Source organism: Trachypithecus francoisi, unplaced genomic scaffold (assembly GCF_009764315.1).
Source record: "Trachypithecus francoisi isolate TF-2019V2 unplaced genomic scaffold, Tfra_2.0 Lachesis_group13, whole genome shotgun sequence".
NCBI lineage: Eukaryota > Metazoa > Chordata > Mammalia > Primates > Cercopithecidae > Trachypithecus > Trachypithecus francoisi.
In genome coordinates, this window is record NW_022681458.1 from 80,637,339 (window position 1) to 80,656,060 (window position 18,722).

The following is an 18,722-nucleotide window of genomic DNA, read 5'->3' on the forward strand; positions in this document are numbered from 1 at the left end:
AGGGGATGGATTTATGAATACACACAGAAAGAAGTATCAGATCAAGGGCAAGAGAAATAGGACCCAAGTCCTGAGCCTTGTTGCCAAGAGAAGAGGGCAGCCTGGAACACACAGAAGGGACTGATTTAACTTGTAGAGGAGATTTATTTTGCATTTTGCTCAAAATTTGATAGGCTTTTGGCAAGTGTATGAAACAGTCATAGATTTGGCAGTCTTCTGCTAGCAGATTTGAAATGTTCAATCCTTAAGAACTGCTGCATCGTTAGGTTATGCAAAACAGGGTGCAATTTTGTAAATATGCCATCTTGTACTGATTTGACATTTGTTCTATTATCCCAGAATATGCCAAAGGGAGAGAGACCTTCAGATTTAAGCCAAACCTTAACTTGTTTGTTGAGTGCTGATAAAATGTTGACTGCTGTGTGATCTTTAAAGAAGCCAGTGTTGCTTGGTGAGGCCTGAGGTAGAGCCCCCTGTCTGGGGTTGATGGGAGCTCTCTCCTTGGCATCCCATGAGTACAGTTGTTTGATAGATGTAAACAAGTAAAACATCTGATTTAGTGAGTTGAGTTCATTCTTTTCTTAAACATTTTCTGTGGCCCCTGATGTGGTATTAATGGTGCTTCCCCAAATGGCATAATTTAATATTAATTATGGAACTTTGGTTACGAGTAGGAGAATGCACAGAGCAAGCCGCTAAACTCAAGGTCATATCTTACTGAAGTGCTGGGTTGCTGTCCATTAGACCCAATGACTGTGTGCTCTTTCTATAAGATCTTGTAAATGGGATGAGTTGTTTGGTTGTGATGTCAAGTGCCAGTAGAATATGACAGTAAGGGACATGGGCTTTTGGGATTAGGCCAACATGTCCTCAATTTCTGTGTCAACCACTTACCAGCAGTATGAGCTTGAGGAGGCTACTTAACCTTGCTGAATCTCAGTTTCCTCATCTGGATAATGGGATAATCAGACCCACCTCACAGGGTTATTGAAATCATTAAATGAGACGCCTGTGCCTGCCATGAAGGAAGCTTTCAAAACATGGCAGCTGCCACCACTATTATCTCCAGGAAGCAAAATGTCCTTATGGTTCCTAGATGGCACTAGGGGTAGTTTAAAAATTGTTATACCTTCTGTTTCTCATAGTACTCTCCTCCTCTTATCAGCTCTCTCTTTTAATTCAAAAATACAAAGATTTATTTGTTGGAAGGTAACTGAAGAACCAGCATGATCCAACAAGCAGCTACAGATGGTTCTTCTTGGGGACTGAAGGAAAAGCTCCTCAGAGATGCTGTGGAGTCGGCACTGCCACTGGACCGATCCTTCCCACTTCTCCTTGCCAGGCTGTTGCTGGCAGCGGGGCTCTCCGGAAGTTTCTAGCCTCAGGAGAGTGCCAACTGCACCACCATTGCATCCTTGCCCATTTATCACTCTGAGTTTCCTTTTTAGTAGTTGGTGATAGACTATTCGGCTTCTAACTTAGTCATCCATTTCCTTTTTTATTTCTGTTTCCATGGATAGGCAAAGAGGGATTATCCTCTTTTGGTAGGTTAAAATAGCACAATTAATTTTTTTCTAATCATTAATCATACCTTAAATTCATGCCGGTATTTCCTTTTCTGGCTTTGTGTGTTACCTTTACAGCTTCAAATGTGCCATACAGTGGACTGTAAAGGGTGTTAATTGAGAAGCCAGGGTGCACAGTTGAGTAGGGAATGATCAATGGTTCCAGAGGCAAGGTGACACAGCTGCCTTTTTCTGGGGGAAAAAATGTTCTGTGTAGCCTCAGAGCCTTAAAGTGGGTGTATGTCTCTCGGCTGCCTCTCTCCCTCTCACAGAGAGGTCCCTCTGGAGGCTTCTCCCAGTGAGCAGGGGAAGTGCGCATTTGAAATGGCACACTTATCTTGCAGTTGCAGGGGAAGCTTTTGTTTTATTTTTCTCTTGCTGCATTAAAGTATTTGTCTTTCTTTCTTTGTAGTGTAATATTGTTAATGTAAAACAATTTGCATCATGACACTTTTATCACAGTTTTCGTCTTTTTCTCAGTATGTTGCATTTCTCACCATGTCTAGTTCATCACAGCTACAGTGTGTACATCACAACATTTATCTTAGGCTCAGGGTTTTACTTGTTTATAAAAATTGTCTTCTTTCAGCCTGTATTCACTCCATTTAAGAAAAAAAAAGGCAGCCAGAAACTGTTTTGGTCCAAACTCCAGTAGTTATCACATTCCTTGCTAACTGTCCTGCGTATTTATATGTCTCCTAACTATTACTCTATGTTTCAATGACATTTCTCAGTTTCATGGCTCGGGGAGGTTGTAGGAGCAGCTTTTGCTTTTCAAGCTGCCAAGCAAGGCAGACCCATGAGGCTTTTGGAGGTGAGGTGAGGTGGCACAGTTGTATATTTGGGTCAGGTCTGAGTGTTAAAGTTGACTGTCTTCCGCGAGCAAAGAGCTAAGTTTAATTTGGAGAGAAACAAGGAGGCAGGAAGTCAGTGCAGGCTAGAGCATGGCTAACAGAAAGGATCACCAAAGAGGGCTCACGTGAGGGCACCTGGACCTGCAATTCAGGCGATTAACGTTTACAGTCAGTACTCAAGCCTCAGCCTTTCTTGTCTCCAGCTTTGAATGCTGCACAAAACTGTCTTTTAGGGAGATTTATTTTGACCTATTCCTCTCTGAAGGACAGAGAATTGCTCAGAGTTCTATTGCCCCATTAGGCTATACGTCACTTGCGTAGTCACAGAATATGCCTCCCAAATCACCCAGGGCTGTGCAGAGCAATCTCTCTTCTGATTAGTGCAATCTGAGAAGGCATGGGGTCTTAGGAGGATCTCAGAAGATACCCACTATTATTGTGCACTTCAGATTCCAGGACAGTTAATTAACATTTTATTTCACACTGTTTCTTTGCCAGAAGATCACATCATAAACAGCTTGGAATTTTAGTAGAGACGCAGCGCTATGTAGGAAGTAAAAAGGACTTGCTGTCAGACTTTGTCCAGCTCTGACTCTTGCTGTAGTTGTGACCTGGTGCAGGTTACTCACCTTCTGAGTCTCGGTGCCTCCATCTAGAAAGCAGAATTGGTCTAGACCTATTTTAAGCGAATATTGCAAGGATTAGATATAACAGTGCTTTTAGAAACCCTTATTTATATGTGATGCTTAACACAGCGACAGGCACAGAGTAAATGCTCAACTGAATGTTAGCTATTATCATAAATGGCATGGTGTATGGATTGAAAGTGGGCAAAACATATCTCAATACATTTCAGAATGAGCATATTTTATTCTGCCTACCCCAGCTGATAACACTTGATTCTGCAAAACTAGGACCAAATGCAGTGGACACTGCAAGTGCTTGATAATTTATTTCATTTACTATTTAATTGATAAATATTTAGCATTCTATTAGTTGTTAAGAGTAATGCACAATATAGAGAAATATTTTTTCTTATGGATCTTATCATTTAGTGGAGTACATAATAAGTAAATGTTGATTGACTAGATGAAAAAATGAATGGAGGGATGAATGGTGATGTTGGGATGGATGGACAGATGGATTTATATTTAGATGTATTTATCTGAGACATCTTACCAGACAAAAAAGTTTCTCAAAAATAAAAGGAGTCTCACTCAAGTTTTTATTCTGAGAGTTCATGAGTAAAATTCTCAATTTCGGTGAGAAATGGAATATGGTCAGAACAAGTGGGAACTAGCCTGCACAGAAGAGGAAGCGCATTTGTTTTAAGCCTACTAGGCCAGAATGACCTTGGGGCATTCAGTCAACTGAAACATTTTGGGTGGCTCTGTCCTGAAAGTCATAGATAAAATGTCTTTTTTCCAGAGACACTGTTAAAGAATTCTCACATCAGCATCAGAAATGTAACCCCCCAAAAATGCTTTTGCCATGCCTCTTGGTTCCTATAATTGTGATGGAGTAAGAGGAGTTACAGGAGCCCACCCTTATTTAAGGTGAATACATTCCAAGACCCCCAGTGGATGCCAAAACTGTGGATAGTACTGAGCCCTCTATACATTATGGGTTTTTTTCCTCTACATATATACATACCTATGATAAAGTTTATAAATTAGGCATCATAAGAGATTAACAATAGTTAATAATAAAATAGAACAATTATAATGATAAACTGTAATAAAAGTTAATTGAGTACAGTCTCTATCTCTCAAAATATCTTATTGTACTATATTGCAGGTAACTGAAGCCATAGAAAGCAAAACTGCCAATAAGGGGGGACTACTCAATTCCAATTTTATAGAAATCAAAGCTCAAAGAGCAGCATATCTCCAGTTGCATAGCTCACTGATATTGAAACTGGAACTTGAATACAAGCACGGTTACTTTAGCCCCATTCCCTTCCTGCCAGGCCACCAAAGTTCCCATCAAAAATATAAGCTGATATGAGCTACAGAGATATCTGTGAAATATAAACTTTGGCTTTCATAAAGTTGAATTTGATTCACCAAGGTGCTGCAGGACCAGCTGCTGCTTTTAAACCCATGGAAATGCTGCTGCCCCTTTCCTGCCCAATCCATAACAGGACCATCAAAGTGGACTCTAGCTTACCCCCTCCCAAAGGCACTACAGTATTTTGTGGCATTTTTACCTTCATCCCAACTTTGGTAAATATCCTCAAAATTGGATGACCAGCTCTAGATGCTTTCAATGGCCTTTTCATTCAAAACTCCTGACCCTCATTCTAGGAGCCCTGGCTCAGGCCACATAGCAGTCTCAAAAAGCTGAGTTCCCAATTTTTTTTAAATCCTATTTCCTTGACTAATTTGGGTATGACTTGATCTAATAGTATCTCTGCTAATACACAGAATGAGGCAGATAACAACAACCCACTGATTTTCTAAGGCCATTTTTGATCTTTTTTACCCTCTTCCCCTCCCATATGTTACATTTGCCTAGGTTTTTAACATCTGTTCCCAAAGAGGTAATATTTGCCTTTCATTCAGAGCTTAGCAATGTGGACCAAAGTTCACATGACATATTGCAGAGTATGTTTAGTTGCAAATGCTATGTACAGGCTCTTTGAAATGTAGCATGTATGGCACCATGTGACACATGGTTGCCATGGCAATACACTTTTTGGCTGAACTACAGCAGAAGCCCATGGAACATACATTGCTAATATGAGACTCTGCCCTGTGCTAATGCATAGGACACAGCCAATCTGGGATCTGGGACTCAAGGGGTTTTGCATGCAGGCTGGGTGGCAGGTGCCCTCTTCCTGCATGTTCAGGGAAGATGTGGCATCCTCCCTTCCAGTCCTGTCTCCTAGGCACAGGGCATGCTGTGCATTCTGCCATGCATGGAGACAGCATTTGCTTGAATATCGGTTTGCTATATTTTGTATCAAAGGGGGCCCCAGCTGAAAACATTTTATTTTGTAAACTGAAGTGAAAAATCAGTTTATGGCAGATCCTTTTTTGAATAATGACATTCTTTTTCCCAATTCCAGAATTCAACAGTCATGAGCAGAGCTGAAAATTTTAAACAAGTTGAGTACCTCCTTATTCATGGAACAGCAGATGGTGAGTTTCAGTTAATTAGACTTTTTAGTATCACAGACAGGTTTGCAATTTCACTACTGACAAAACAAAAGCATGAGGGGCAAGACTGTTACATTTACTTCAATAAAACAGTGTTGCTTTCCACAAGTCACTTGTCTTGGGCTAAATGGGATGCTGAGTCCTAGAACTTCAAACGGTCCCTTTCTTCTTGTGCCTTTCCCACCCCTTGGTACCAGAAAACTGGAGCGGCTATTAGCTACTTTATGTTTTCTTTCTCTCCCTGCAGATAACGTTCACTTTCAGCAGTCAGCTCAGATCTCCAAAGCCCTGGTCGATGCTGGAGTGGATTTCCAGGCAATGGTACAGAAAAACTTTGTGCAAGGGGAGGGAAGTTGCTGGTGGGGTATAGTTTCCTCTTTCTGGGCCAATTCTCTTAGCAGTGCCAGAGACAGGACAGAATAAAAACATTAAAACAATTTTTTTTTTCAACGTGAAGTCAGAAGAGTGGTATCCTTGAGCCACGCACAGAGTAATGTTCAATAATATTAGTGAGTTTGTGGTTAAGAAGCACAATATTGCATATCCTGGGAGTATCAAGACACTGCTCTCCTATTCATGTGATTGTTCAGTCTCTCCCTATTTTGATTCAAAAGTAATCATTTATTCAGTAAATGTGTGGCAGAGTAATTCTAAAGTGAAACCAGCATGATAATAGCTCAGCTCAAATATGAAAATCCATTTCTGTCTGGTACGTATTACTAGCCATTCGAACAACAGTGGGATCTTAATAATCAGCATGCTTCAGTTTTTGCAATTGCAAGGTGATCTTTTGTTAAATAACCACAGTTTATTTATTAAACAATTAGGATTGTTTTATAAAGTCAGAAATGGCTAGAGCTGTTGTTGTCTATGCAGAGGATATTTCTGGGTATTATGTCAAATTCATTTTCTGCATTAGAGATTTTCAGATGAAGGAAAAAATATGTATTTTTCTGTATGTATGTATGTATATGTATTTATGTGTCCTCTAACACACATGATTTGCTATGTGCTCAGTTCAAATGGTGCCCAATGCATAGGAGTGGACAATTACTTGATACTGAGAAAAACTGGCTATCTTTTGGGTCAGTGTTTTATAACAGTTTGAAGTTTATTTTTCTATTATTCAAAGGAAAGACACATGCTACTTTAATTAAGCTTTTTTTTTTAAGTTAACTTATGTCTCCGTAATTTATGTTTGCCCAGTAATGACTTCCCAATTATTTAATAAGGTATGAATTGATAAATTTTTGCCCCAGATCATAAATTCCTTTTACATAAATGTCAAATATACAGATTTTTAAAATACCAGTTTAAAATCTAAGTGTTTGCAAGTAATACATCTGACTTTTGACTTTACTTCTATTAAACATATATATGTAATATTGAAATAGATTTTTTCTAGTTTCTTGGTGCTATATATTAGGCAACATTGCTTTTAAAAGATCATTTATTTTAATACAGTTTATCTACTAGAGTATAGAGAAATTTAACACTTGATATAACACTCTAATTAAAACAAGTGGGTTTAATGGGATAAGCATTCCTTCCCATGCATGGTGTATTTCTAAGTGACCTTTGAGTCAAATTTGGTAATGGATTGGGTGTTTTAGTTAAAATTTACATATCTTTAAAGCACTATTCAATAAAGCCAAATTCACAGTGAGTTCTCTCAGCACCTGCAAAAGAAGATCAGAGACTTCTGCAGGACAGAACAATGTGCCCTGGAAAAGCTCTGGGGGAAAATTAGACACCCTCTTTGACCCTGTTTCAGTTTATAAACTGCTTCAGGAATTAAAACACTCTGTTTTATACCATGTATGCTCGTGAGAACTCATTTGAATTTATGTATTTTTTTTTTTTAAAGAAGACAACTAACTTCCTAATTCTAACTTTTTTTCTTTCTCACTCTAGTGGTATACTGATGAAGACCATGGAATCGCTAGCAGCACAGCACATCAACATATATACACCCACATGAGCCACTTCATAAAACAATGTTTCTCTTTACCTTAGCACCTCAAAACACCATGCCATTTAAAGCTTATTAAAAGTCATTTTTGTTTTCATTATCTCAAAACTGCACTGTCAAGATGATGATCTTAAAAATATACACTCAAATCAAGAAGCTTAAGGTTACCTTTGTTCCCAAATTTCATACCTATCATCTTAAGTAGGGACTTCTGTCTTCACAACAGATTATTACCTTACAGAAGTTTGAATTATCCGGTCGGGTTTTATTGTTTAAAATCATTTCCGCATCAGCTGCTGAAACAACAAATAGGAATTGTTTTTATGGAAGCTTTGCATAGATTCCCTGAGCAGGATTTTAATCTTTTTCTAACTGGACTTGTTCAAATGTTGTTCTCTTCTTTAAAAGGATGGCAAGATGTGGGCAGTGATGTCACTAGGGCAGGGACAGGATAAGAGGGATTAGGGAGAGAAGATAGCAGGGCATGGCTGGGAACCCAAGTCCAAGCATACCAACACGAGCAGGCTACTGTCAGCTCCCCTCGGAGAAGATCTGTTCACAGCCAGACTGGCACAGTTTTCTGAGAAAGACTATTCAAACAGTCTCAGGAAATCAAATATGCAAAGCGCTGACTTCTAAGTAAAACCACAGCAGTTGAAAAGACTCCAAAGAAATGTAAGGGAAACTGCCAGCAATGCAGGCCCCCAGGTGCCAGTTATGGCTATAGGTGCTACAAAAACACAGCAAGGGTGATGGGAAAGCATTGTAAATGTGCTTTAAAAAAACATACTGATGTTCCTAGTGAAAGAGGCAGCTTGAAACTGAGATGTGAACACATCAGCTTGCCCTGTTAAAAGATGAAAATATTTGTATTGCAAATCTTAACTTGAAGGAGTCCTTGCCTCAGTTTTTCTTATTTCATTTCTTTGAGTGTCTTCATTAAAAGAATACTTTAACTTCCTTGGACTCATTTTAAAAAATGGAACATAAAATAGAATGTTATGTATTATTATTCCCATTCTACATACTATGGAATTTCTCCTGGTCATTTAATAAATGTGCCTTCATTTTTTCAGAAGTAATGACTTGTGTCTTGAATCAGACCTAAACCACACTGGCATATGGACACATTTATCTAGAAAGACTCTTGTTTATTTTGTTAGTAATCCCAGACTACCTTATAAACATGGAAATGGTTCAGCTTTGGTAAAAAATTAGATATATAAAAATGTGTTAAGCTAAATAGTTCATAGGTTTTTGCCTAATAATATGCAATTCTCTTATCATAAACACATATAGCTTTTGAGAAATCAAACATTTTAGTTATTTATATCATACACAATTTATAATTTTATACCAGGGAACTATGATGAGGCTCATATAAGAACAAATAAGATCAGAAATATCATTCTGGCAGTTCTTATGGCTCAGGAGAAGTAGTTAAGTCAATTACTTAAGTGGTTGACTAATTATTTGTGGTTGACATTACTATAAAAATGAAAGCATAATTTGTTTTTTTTTTTTGAGATGGAGTCTTGCTCTATTGCCCAGGCTGGAGTGCAGTGCCATGATCTCAGCTCACTGCAACCTCTACCTCCTGGGTTCAAATGATTCTTCTGTCTCAGCCTCCCAAGTAGCTGGGATTACAGGTGCATGCCACCACGCCTGGCTAATTTTTGTATTTTTAGTAGAGATGAGTTTTTGCCATGTTGACTACGCTGCCATGTTGACTTTTGACATCAGGTGATCCGCCTGCCTTGGCCTTCCAAAGTGCTGAGATTACAGGCATGAGCCACCACATCCGACTGAAAGCATAAATTTTAAATGCTGAATTTGGCCTAGCAAAGCAATGTCTAGATAACAGAAAACATCTTTTTTTTTTCAATTATTTGCAAAACAGCCTCATTTTTAAAAATTTGACTTTATGAGTTTAAACTTAGCTTCAGACCATTTGCTAGACAAAGTTTTCCCAGACAGGGTGAGCTACAGCATAAAAACCTAAAAATGGAAGAAATGGAAAAAAGAAATCTATCAATTCAACATAAGACTGATGAGTCATGCATAGGCATGGTCAGTGGATTGTGAAATCCATCTTCAACTACGGCTTCAGAGTGTGCCATTGAGTAGCTTCACCTTAATTAAATCTCAACTCCCACTCCTCCATTGGAACCACAAACTGACCTTCCAGTCTGTAGGGCTCTTGTCAAAATTCTGCTTCTTAATACAGTTCAATCATTGTGAGTAGCTGGACCAATCTTTGCAGAATTGTATATCAAGAAGCAGTAGTAATATATGTTCACATCCTGGACAGCATTAATAGTCATAAAAGCAAATTAAATAGATATTCTCCTTTTATCTTAATTGAAGCCAGACATTGCACAATGTCAGATATTGTACAACATCAGATATACAAGTCAGATATTATAATCATAATATCTAAGTCAGATACTATTTAATATTTGTACAATATCAAAATGATATAGATTAATATTCCTTTAGTTTCTAAGCACGAGTATTTTCTCTGGAGTAAGGTAATCCCAGCACATATTTTTCAGGCATTGAAGGCTGCAAAAGGTAATAATGTGAGTAAAGTCAAAGTAGTTTTCATTTGACCCTCATAGGACAAGTTTTCCTTTCCAATGAGAGTTTTAAATTAGCTTATGGAAAAAGAAGAAAATGGACAAATAAATTAGAGATAATCTGAGAATAAGTTTAAAACATACAGGAGGCCGGGCGCGGTGGCGCAAGCCTGTAATCCCAGCACTTTGGAAGGCCGAGACGGGAGGATCACAAGATCAGGAGATCAAGACCATCCTGGCTAACCCGGTGAAACCCATCTCTACTAAAAAGTACAAAAAGCTAGCGGGGCGAGGTGGCGGCGCCTGTAGTCCCAGCTACTCGGGAGGCTGAGGCAGGAGAATGGTGTAAACCCGGGAGGCGGAGCTTGCAGTGAGCTGAGATCCAGCCACTGCACTCCATGCTGGGCGACAGAGCGAGACTCCATCTCAAAAAAAAAAAAAAAAAAAAAAAAAACCATACAGGAACCAGTCCTATCACTAAGATGTGCAGACTTGTCTTGATATTCACAGCTGCAGCCTCTGCAGACACAGGAATGGCTAAGACTCCTTTCATAAACAACCTGTGAGAGTACACCAGGGCCCAGAGGCACATACCCGAAAAGAAGGGAGAAATGGCTTACATCTCTTCTATGGGTACAGGGTTTGTTTTTTAAGTTTCTATCAAGATTTTTAGAAAATCACTAGGAATTATTTTGTAACATGTTTTGTTGGAAGTTTTGCTAAATATGATTACATACCTTCATACTTTCTTAAATATCAGGCACAGAATATAATTCAATGCATCCTTGATAACTCAGAGCCACTACCATAAAAGTTAATGAACATATTGGGCTTTGTGTCATTCTGCACATTTTGTTTCTTTTCTTATTCGCAGGTAGTCACTGAGGCTACCAGTTCCACTTCTTGGCATTTGTTACTTTTGCCCAAAGTTGATGTGAGAATACTGATTTGTAAGACTACTAGATTTGCACAATATTTATGATTCAATAAACTCTAAATAGAAAACATACCAAAACGCAAGCATGGCTTTTTTTCCATAAAGTAAGAGGATTTTGTTGGTGTACTCTGTGGCAGTTATTTCAGCAGTGTCCAAGAACCCTCTAGTGTACATCCTAAGTGACCTAGAGTGTGTATTCAGGATGTCTGAGGGATACAGATGATTGAGAATGACAGACAAGTGGGGGTTATAAAGTATAACATCACAGCTGGGCGCGGTGGTGGCTCACGCCTGTAGTGACAGCACTTTGGGAGGCCAAGGTGGGTGGATTGCCTGATATCAGGAGTTCGAGACCAACTTGGGCAACATGGTGAAACCCTGTCTCTACTGAAATACAAAAAAGTAGTCGGGCATGGCAGTGTGCTCCTGTAATCCCAGCTACTCGGGAGTCTGAGACAGGAGAATCATTTGAACCCAGGAGGCAGAAGTTGCAGTTAGCCGAGATCATGCCATTGCACTCCAGCCTGGGAGACAGAGTGAGACTCCATCTCAAAATAAATAAATAAATAAATAAATAAATAAATAAATAAATAAAGTATAACATCACTATCCCATGAGGAAAGCTCACAGCATGGTATGAATGAACCAATGTTATGCTCTGTAGAAATGTATCATCTTTCTGCGCGGTCTTCTTTCTGTGACAATATTAACATTTACACCCAAGAATTTGAATTAATAACTTCCTTACTTGAGAGAATAACATTTTTTTGTTGTTGCTTGCAGGCTTTAAGCCTCAACAAACTCGATAAATTCTTATTCTATATAGCCTTTCATCTGAACCAACTCTTCCAATTATTTAAAAAGCGTGGGTGATTATGGAGTGAAGTTTGACCATCCAACAATCAAAACCCTTATTTATTTTTTAAGCTTCTTCTATCCAAAGTCCTGATATTTGTGACTCATGAGCAAAAAAGTTGTTGCACTGGGTAAGTTTGGTTTCCAATGTTAATAACAGAAAGATTGGTGGCAAAGAAAATCTAACACATTAAGCAGAAATATTAATCATCATAACCTGATTCTGGTTCCATGAGCCAGAATGAATAACCTGATAAGGAGGAAAGCGGTCACATCTCACCTCCTGCTGGAGACACAGTGCACTGCAGCTGAGGTCAGATGGACCTGGGTTAGAGTCTCAGTACCACTACTCACTAGTGGGAAACATTTAAAGAACAATACTTAGCCTCTTTGAACTCCAGTGTCTTAATTTGTAAAAAGTACAAAAAGACCTACCTTACAGAACTGTAGCATTGCTGTGAAGATTTACATAGATACAATGCCTGACACCTTCCTTTCACCTTTTCCCTCCTCCTAGTCATAACCATTTAGCTGCTTCTTCTTGATGGCTCCATAGATTACACAGATTCTCGCCTTAGTCTTCTGTGTCCTCAGGTGCTGGGCACTTGAAGGTACTCATTAAGCATTTGCTGTGTTCCAATACTGACATGTCAGTGACAATTCCTTTTGGATTTGTAATCACTCTTAATAAACTGAGCAGCAGAATCTTCTGGTATATTTCACTTATTATATCAAGAGCCTTTGCCGGCTGGGTAAACAGCAGGGCACAGATCTGGACTCTGGAGAGTTACAAAAGAGGGATAAAACACCAAACACCATCCCTACCTTCAAGGGGCTTATAAATAAATGGAAAAAAGAAGTCACATGAAAAAAATATGTAACTCTACACACACCAGAAGGCAAGAGGATCCAGACAGAAAGCTGAGTCCAGGGTGAGAATGTAGGGTAGGATTCAAGGGTGAGCATAGAGAAGGTGGTTTCTGGATTATTATGAAGCAGTCACTGTCTGAACTGTGTACCATGCTTAGGTTTCTTTAACAGTCTCAGGCTTGCTGTGGACACTGTGCTTTTCAGAACACTTTTTTTTTTTCAAATATAACTATATACACAAATATGTGTAATATATATATATAATCTCCATATATAAGGGAATGCACTACATAAAAGTAATTACAATAAAGCTATTGTGTCTAGAGTTACTTGTTAGGTGCCTAAGGAGCATACTTGAGCCTGTTTCATTTCTACCCTAATACAAATTTATACATCACTCATGAAAACTTAGTTTTGTCATCTGAGAGTCATCCTGGAAGGGAAATTCCTAAGGAGACAATTCCACTGTTTCTCCACTTTATTCTCTACTGCGCTGCTCTATTAATTATTTCAAAATTCATTACTCAAAACTCTTAATGGGTAAAATTCCAACTATTCTAGGATAGAATTTAACATCATTTGTAATGTCTCTGACTTGTGTTTCTATCTTTTCCTACAAGTCTTCACTACCCTTCTAACACTCCACCATATTGGGCTGTTTACTGGGTTCCAAATATGCCATACATAAAATATGCCAGGCTCTAGTTATGCCATATAGCTTTACTTTTAAATTTCATCTTTATTTCAATACTGACATAGGTTTGAGAATCTTTGCAGTTCCGGTGTTGCTGGAAAAGGGGTCCTGATCCAGACCCCAAAAATGGGTCCTTGGATCTTGCAAAGGAAAGAATTCAAGGAAAGCCACAGCATAGTGGAAGAAGCAAGTTTTTCAGAAACTGCTTCGTTACAGTGTGGGGTATCCTCAGGAAGCAAGAGGAGGAATGCCCTGTCCTTTGTTAGCGCCTCTACTTTTATAAGGAGTTACAAAGAGCTACAATGAAACTTGGAATATGCCTACATGCTCACTGAAGGCAGGGGCCTTCGGTGTGATTGATATTACATGACACTTAATCTTTTAACCTAAGCTTGCTCATTAACGTTATCTCTAAGTAATGAGGGCTGAATTCTTAGGACATTGGGATATTCTGCAGGCATGGTGGGAGATGCTCTGTATGGTCATAAATATTCTGTAATAATAGGTTGTAGCCAGCTTGGAAAGTGGCTGTTTTCAGACCATAAGCATTAACCTTACAGATGCCTTAAGAGCATTCTAGCTCTTCACTTCAAGATGGAGTCATTCTGGTCATATTTCATTAGACCAGAGGCCTAGTGGGCAGGGGTTCCTTCAACATCTGGAGTATATTTCCTTCCCTATTTCCATTCTAATTCATGTGCCACCTCTTCTATAATGTTTTCCTCAAACTCTACCCTATTCAAAAATGGCTTTACTCATATGACCAACTCAGCACATATCACATTATTTATAGCTATGTATCCACCCTGCCCTTAGAAGCAAGGATCATAGTCCTATTTCAAAGTTCCAGCAGAAATGATAGTATCCAGTACACCAACAGGAACTGAATTGGTGTGACAGTTGTATCAGTTAGCCACAGCTTTCCACAGAGAACATCAAAGGAGATCTCTAAAGTAAAAGTATTACCAGTAATCTTTGATTATTAGGCCTCTTCAAGGGGACTAACTATAATTAGTCTCTCAACATAGACATTTAGAGAACCATCATATTATCCAAATGACTCTCATAAAACTTTCAAATGGCTGTAATCTCATTTCATTTCATTTCATTGTGTGAATATATGAGATAGATACTAATACATTAGAAAAATTAGAACGCACTCTTGCAATGATAGGAAAATAGACAAGTGCCCAGGAGCAAATAGGCTAAAGTTAAGCCAAAACAGAGGTAGGTTAGTGCCATAGAAAACAGAGTAAGTCACACTTTTAAAAGTCAAAAATCCTAAAAGATCTAGGAATCATGTTGAAATACAAGTTGCTTTTGGATCATTAGTGGAGAGTTTCTATCAAACTCTGGGTTTAAACTATACCAAGGAGACATTCAGATTATATATTTCTATATTATATTACACAGGAAAAAACTTCCCAATATTGTAGGCTGTGAAACAGGAGCAATTACAAAGTAAACTCAGTAGTCAAGAGAAAAATACCAAGCAGTAGGTTAGATAGAATTCTGAATGCAATTATCTCCACAACACACTGCCAGATGGCTCCAAAAGAATAATGGTCCCATCTGACTTTTGTAAGAAACAGGGAGGAGACAAATTTTAGGAAATGCTTTCCCCATGGAAGTTAAAAACAGAAGTCTAAATAGAGTTCTAATAATGAGGAATACTACTAACGACCTTGGAGGTTTTTCCTAACATAAGAAACAATGTCATCTGCACCCATGTCTGGAAAAATGAGTAGATATATCCTTATATAGTTCTCATAATCTTCTGTTCATAAAGTTCAAATTGTTTACTCTTGAAACATACTCTTAAATTGTTTATATTACCAAGAGTTCTTAGCTTTGGGGGTGTCTAAATTTAAATAGTATATTCAAACAATCAAAATGTTTTACACTGATTTACTAATTAAAACAAAGAAAAAAGACAAGACACTTTTGTATCACAATTTAAAATGTGCAAGGAAATTAGTTAGGATAAATATTTATTTCCACATAACATTTCTTAATTGTGAAAAACACAATATCCTAGTCACATTTACACATTACTTAAACTTTTCGCTAAATTACATTCAAGATATTCAGTAATTTTGACCAGGAATCTGAAATTAGAAGTAAATATATAATATTACATTTTTCTTATATTTTATATGATTTCAAAATATTAGGATTAACATAGGGATAGCTTTAAAATTCACACAAGAACAAAATGACTATAAAAATACTCAGAAATACAGAATTTCATTGGATATGATTGCTTATTCAAATAGGTGATCATGTGAAGATTTAAATTCACTATGATCATCTTCAACAGAACAGTTATTAATATATTAAAACACTAAGAGACTGCTTTGGGGAATCACTGGCTAAATCATAAAACAATGAAAATGTTTACAATGTTGTATCTGTATTATAAAATACACAAAGGCAACACATTTGGAACAGAAAGTTTCTGTATTTTTTCAGCACTTATAAATACGAACTTTATTAACTTAAAATTCTTCTTTCTATAAATTTTAGGCTCATGTTCCATAAAAAGGGGGGCTCCTTAAAGAATTGTGAGGGGAATTTTTAAAAGGTATCAAAATGTAGAACTTAATGGAGGCTTTGTTGATTTTATTTCCTCTCATTAGTTTAATCACAAGAGGAACATTTCCTTACTTTTCATGTGCACTTCCAAGCAGAGTACATAATTAACAGTCTGTAAAAGCCACAGGGCTCTGAATTATTGTAACGGAATATTGGAGTATTATAAAGTTGATGATTACTGCTCATTCTTAGGAAGCAAGAGCATTATGAGATTTAGTTTTATTAACTTCACATTCATTGAAAGTGAAATGAAATACTGTATTTTTAGTAATGTCCAAAACTTCTTAACTTTCTCTCCCCTTATATAAGTTTAGTAAAGATGTATTATTTTATATGGACTGAAATATCTACAGAACCTTCTCAAATAGAATCTGAAATTTTCTTTTAAAAGACTGTTTTTCCACAACATGCATTTAATTTAAAAGTGGAAAAAAAAACTGCAGGAAAAAAATGACAATTGGACACCTGTTGGTCTAACATGAGAACATGATTCAGGACCAGCATTAAGCAGTGCATGACCATTAGCCGCAGAGTAACTGTACAGGAGTGGAATTTCACATACAATGATTCACCATGTGGCATTCCACAAGTATATGTTTATTTGGAAAACATCTGTTGTCAGTGGGAGACAAATGTAGCATATTTCTGATGAAGGTTTATATTGAAAAATCCCACAAAACCGTTACAAAGTTTTTCTAAAGCATTTCGTACAAGCCTAGTATTTGATCATTAGTCACAACTTGAATTTTAAGCAAATACTACTTAACTCTGCATTATGTCTGATTCTCCTTAACAAGTTGTAAATAGGTTTCTATATATTTTTTCAAGTGACTTTAAGTTTTAGTTACATATAAATTGTTAAGTATTAAATGTATCATATTAAATCAAGGAAATGCATAAATACAATTATTAAAAAATGCTTTCAAACTAACTTTTTGATTTGGGTCTTTTGAAATAAGTCACTAATACTAAGCTATAAAAACTAAAAAGAAGTAAGACAACCTTTCAAAAATTCTTCTGAATGAAATTATCAGGCATCTTCAGGTCACTAAAGTAGGAAAATACAAACTAGGTAAATATGACTTATCTCTTTAAGGAAGCTATTGCTCTCATAAAACTGACAATCAGAATCCAGTTTACAAATGTCTAAGGTACAGCAAGGAACACACAGATTCTTGCCTTGGCTGTTGTATCTGCTCACAGGGGTGTCTCACTGCTCAGAAGTTTAAACACGGAAATGAAACAAGTATTGCACTACTTACAGTGTGAAGGTGGATTTGGGTTGAGGGACAGAATTTACACTACATGATCAAAGCAGTTTTATTAATAATTGTGACACTCTTCTCATATATATGTAAAAAATAAATTGAAGATCGAGTCATAGACAAGTCTCCCTGTCAACACCTTTCCCTGAGTCAGCTTTCTTCTCTTTTCGGCTTTCAATGCTACAGAAGGAAAAAAAGGAGACATTTATTACTCCAATCCAGCATGGCTACAATGAGGTCTGCTTGCTCAGACTTAAAACCCGTCAACCCCAAAGCACCACAAGAGCCCTTAGGCATTGCTCTCTCATGCTGCGAAGCACAGATAGACAGCAACAATTAAAATCCTCTGCACTCAGTGAGATAGAAACCAAGAACTGCAGAGAAGGGGATATTCAAAAACAGACAATAAACAACAAAAATCAGACATTTTTTAAACAGTTCCAGAAACATGCAAGATTAATACCATGGTCCTCATTTGGGCAAGTGACTCACTGATGATTGTTGGAAATGTCAGCCATGCCCCCAACTTAAGACAGCGCCAACTCTAGTAAATGACACAAACAAGATGTCGCAGGAGGCATTTCTGGGCTCTGCTGCAAATGGCTCCTCTCTTGTGCATGGACTGGATCTTGACCTTTGATGAAGACTGTACCTTGACCAGGTTAGACAGATAGCTCCACTGGCCTGGAGGACAGGTTACCATGCACGCTGCTCTCCAGACACCTGTGCTATCTTTTTACAGACAAACCTTTACCCTGTACATCAGAGGAATGATGCTTCTCAGAAAAACTCAGTCATTCTCAGATAAACTCATTCCCAAATGGCTTCTGTTTCATCTCACCCTCTCATTAACTTTACCAAACTTTGAGCAAACTGGTCACGTGACTCTACCATTTTTGTCTATTTGTCTATTTGGTTTTTCCATTGTATAGTTTTCTTACTCTCATGCTGATAGTTGTCATGGAAAATTCAAATAATGTCATTACAGGGATGAAGCTCACACCATGTTCCAGAGAGGGCAGAAATGCTTTCTCCCTGATACTTGCAGCGCACAGCAAAACCCTCCTCATCTGAGGCTTCTATGTGACCCTCCCCACTGCTGACACAAAGGGCAGCCCATAGCCAGCTACTAAGGCCCTGGGTTGGAAGAATCCATACATTTTTACTATTAACTTCGGTCCTTAATATAAATTTATGAAACACTTGATGATGGGCTGCACCCTTGGTTTTATAACTCTTCTCCAAGTAATAAAGTAATAAAACTCCATTTTTCTATTGGGACTCCTGTGCAGCTTTCTAAGTGGTCAATAACTTAGACACATTCTAAGAGTATGTTTTTTAAATTGTTTTTCCTCCAATTCAAGCTAGAAACAGC

At 37.7% G+C, this 18,722-nt stretch overlaps 2 protein-coding genes across 6 annotated transcripts in view; one reads left to right on the forward strand and one right to left on the reverse strand.

The window, feature by feature from the left end:
• The window catches only part of DPP4 (dipeptidyl peptidase 4), an 85,368-nt gene extending 76,734 nt beyond the window's left edge, over positions 1-8,634 (forward strand). For 2 of the 3 annotated variants that reach the window (XM_033231300.1, XM_033231301.1), the window contains exons 24-26: positions 5,490-5,562; positions 5,828-5,901; positions 7,495-8,634. In XM_033231300.1, coding sequence (XP_033087191.1) covers positions 5,490-5,562; positions 5,828-5,901; positions 7,495-7,596 — 249 coding nt within the window. In that variant the 3' untranslated portion in view covers positions 7,597-8,634. The remainder of the gene's footprint in view (positions 1-5,489; positions 5,563-5,827; positions 5,902-7,494) is intronic. The other variant, XR_004441738.1, reaches the window with a different exon arrangement.
• Positions 8,635-15,436: 6,802 nt separating this feature from the next.
• The window catches only part of SLC4A10 (solute carrier family 4 member 10), a 395,086-nt gene continuing 391,800 nt past the window's right edge, over positions 15,437-18,722 (reverse strand). Inside the window, exon 26 of one of the 3 annotated variants that reach the window (XM_033231304.1) lies at positions 15,437-17,527. Coding sequence is in view for 2 of the 3 variants with exons in the window: in XM_033231305.1 (XP_033087196.1) it covers positions 17,461-17,527 (67 nt within the window). In the remaining variant the exon portion in view is untranslated. The remainder of the gene's footprint in view (positions 17,528-18,722) is intronic. The other 2 variants (XM_033231305.1, XM_033231303.1) reach the window with 2 other exon arrangements.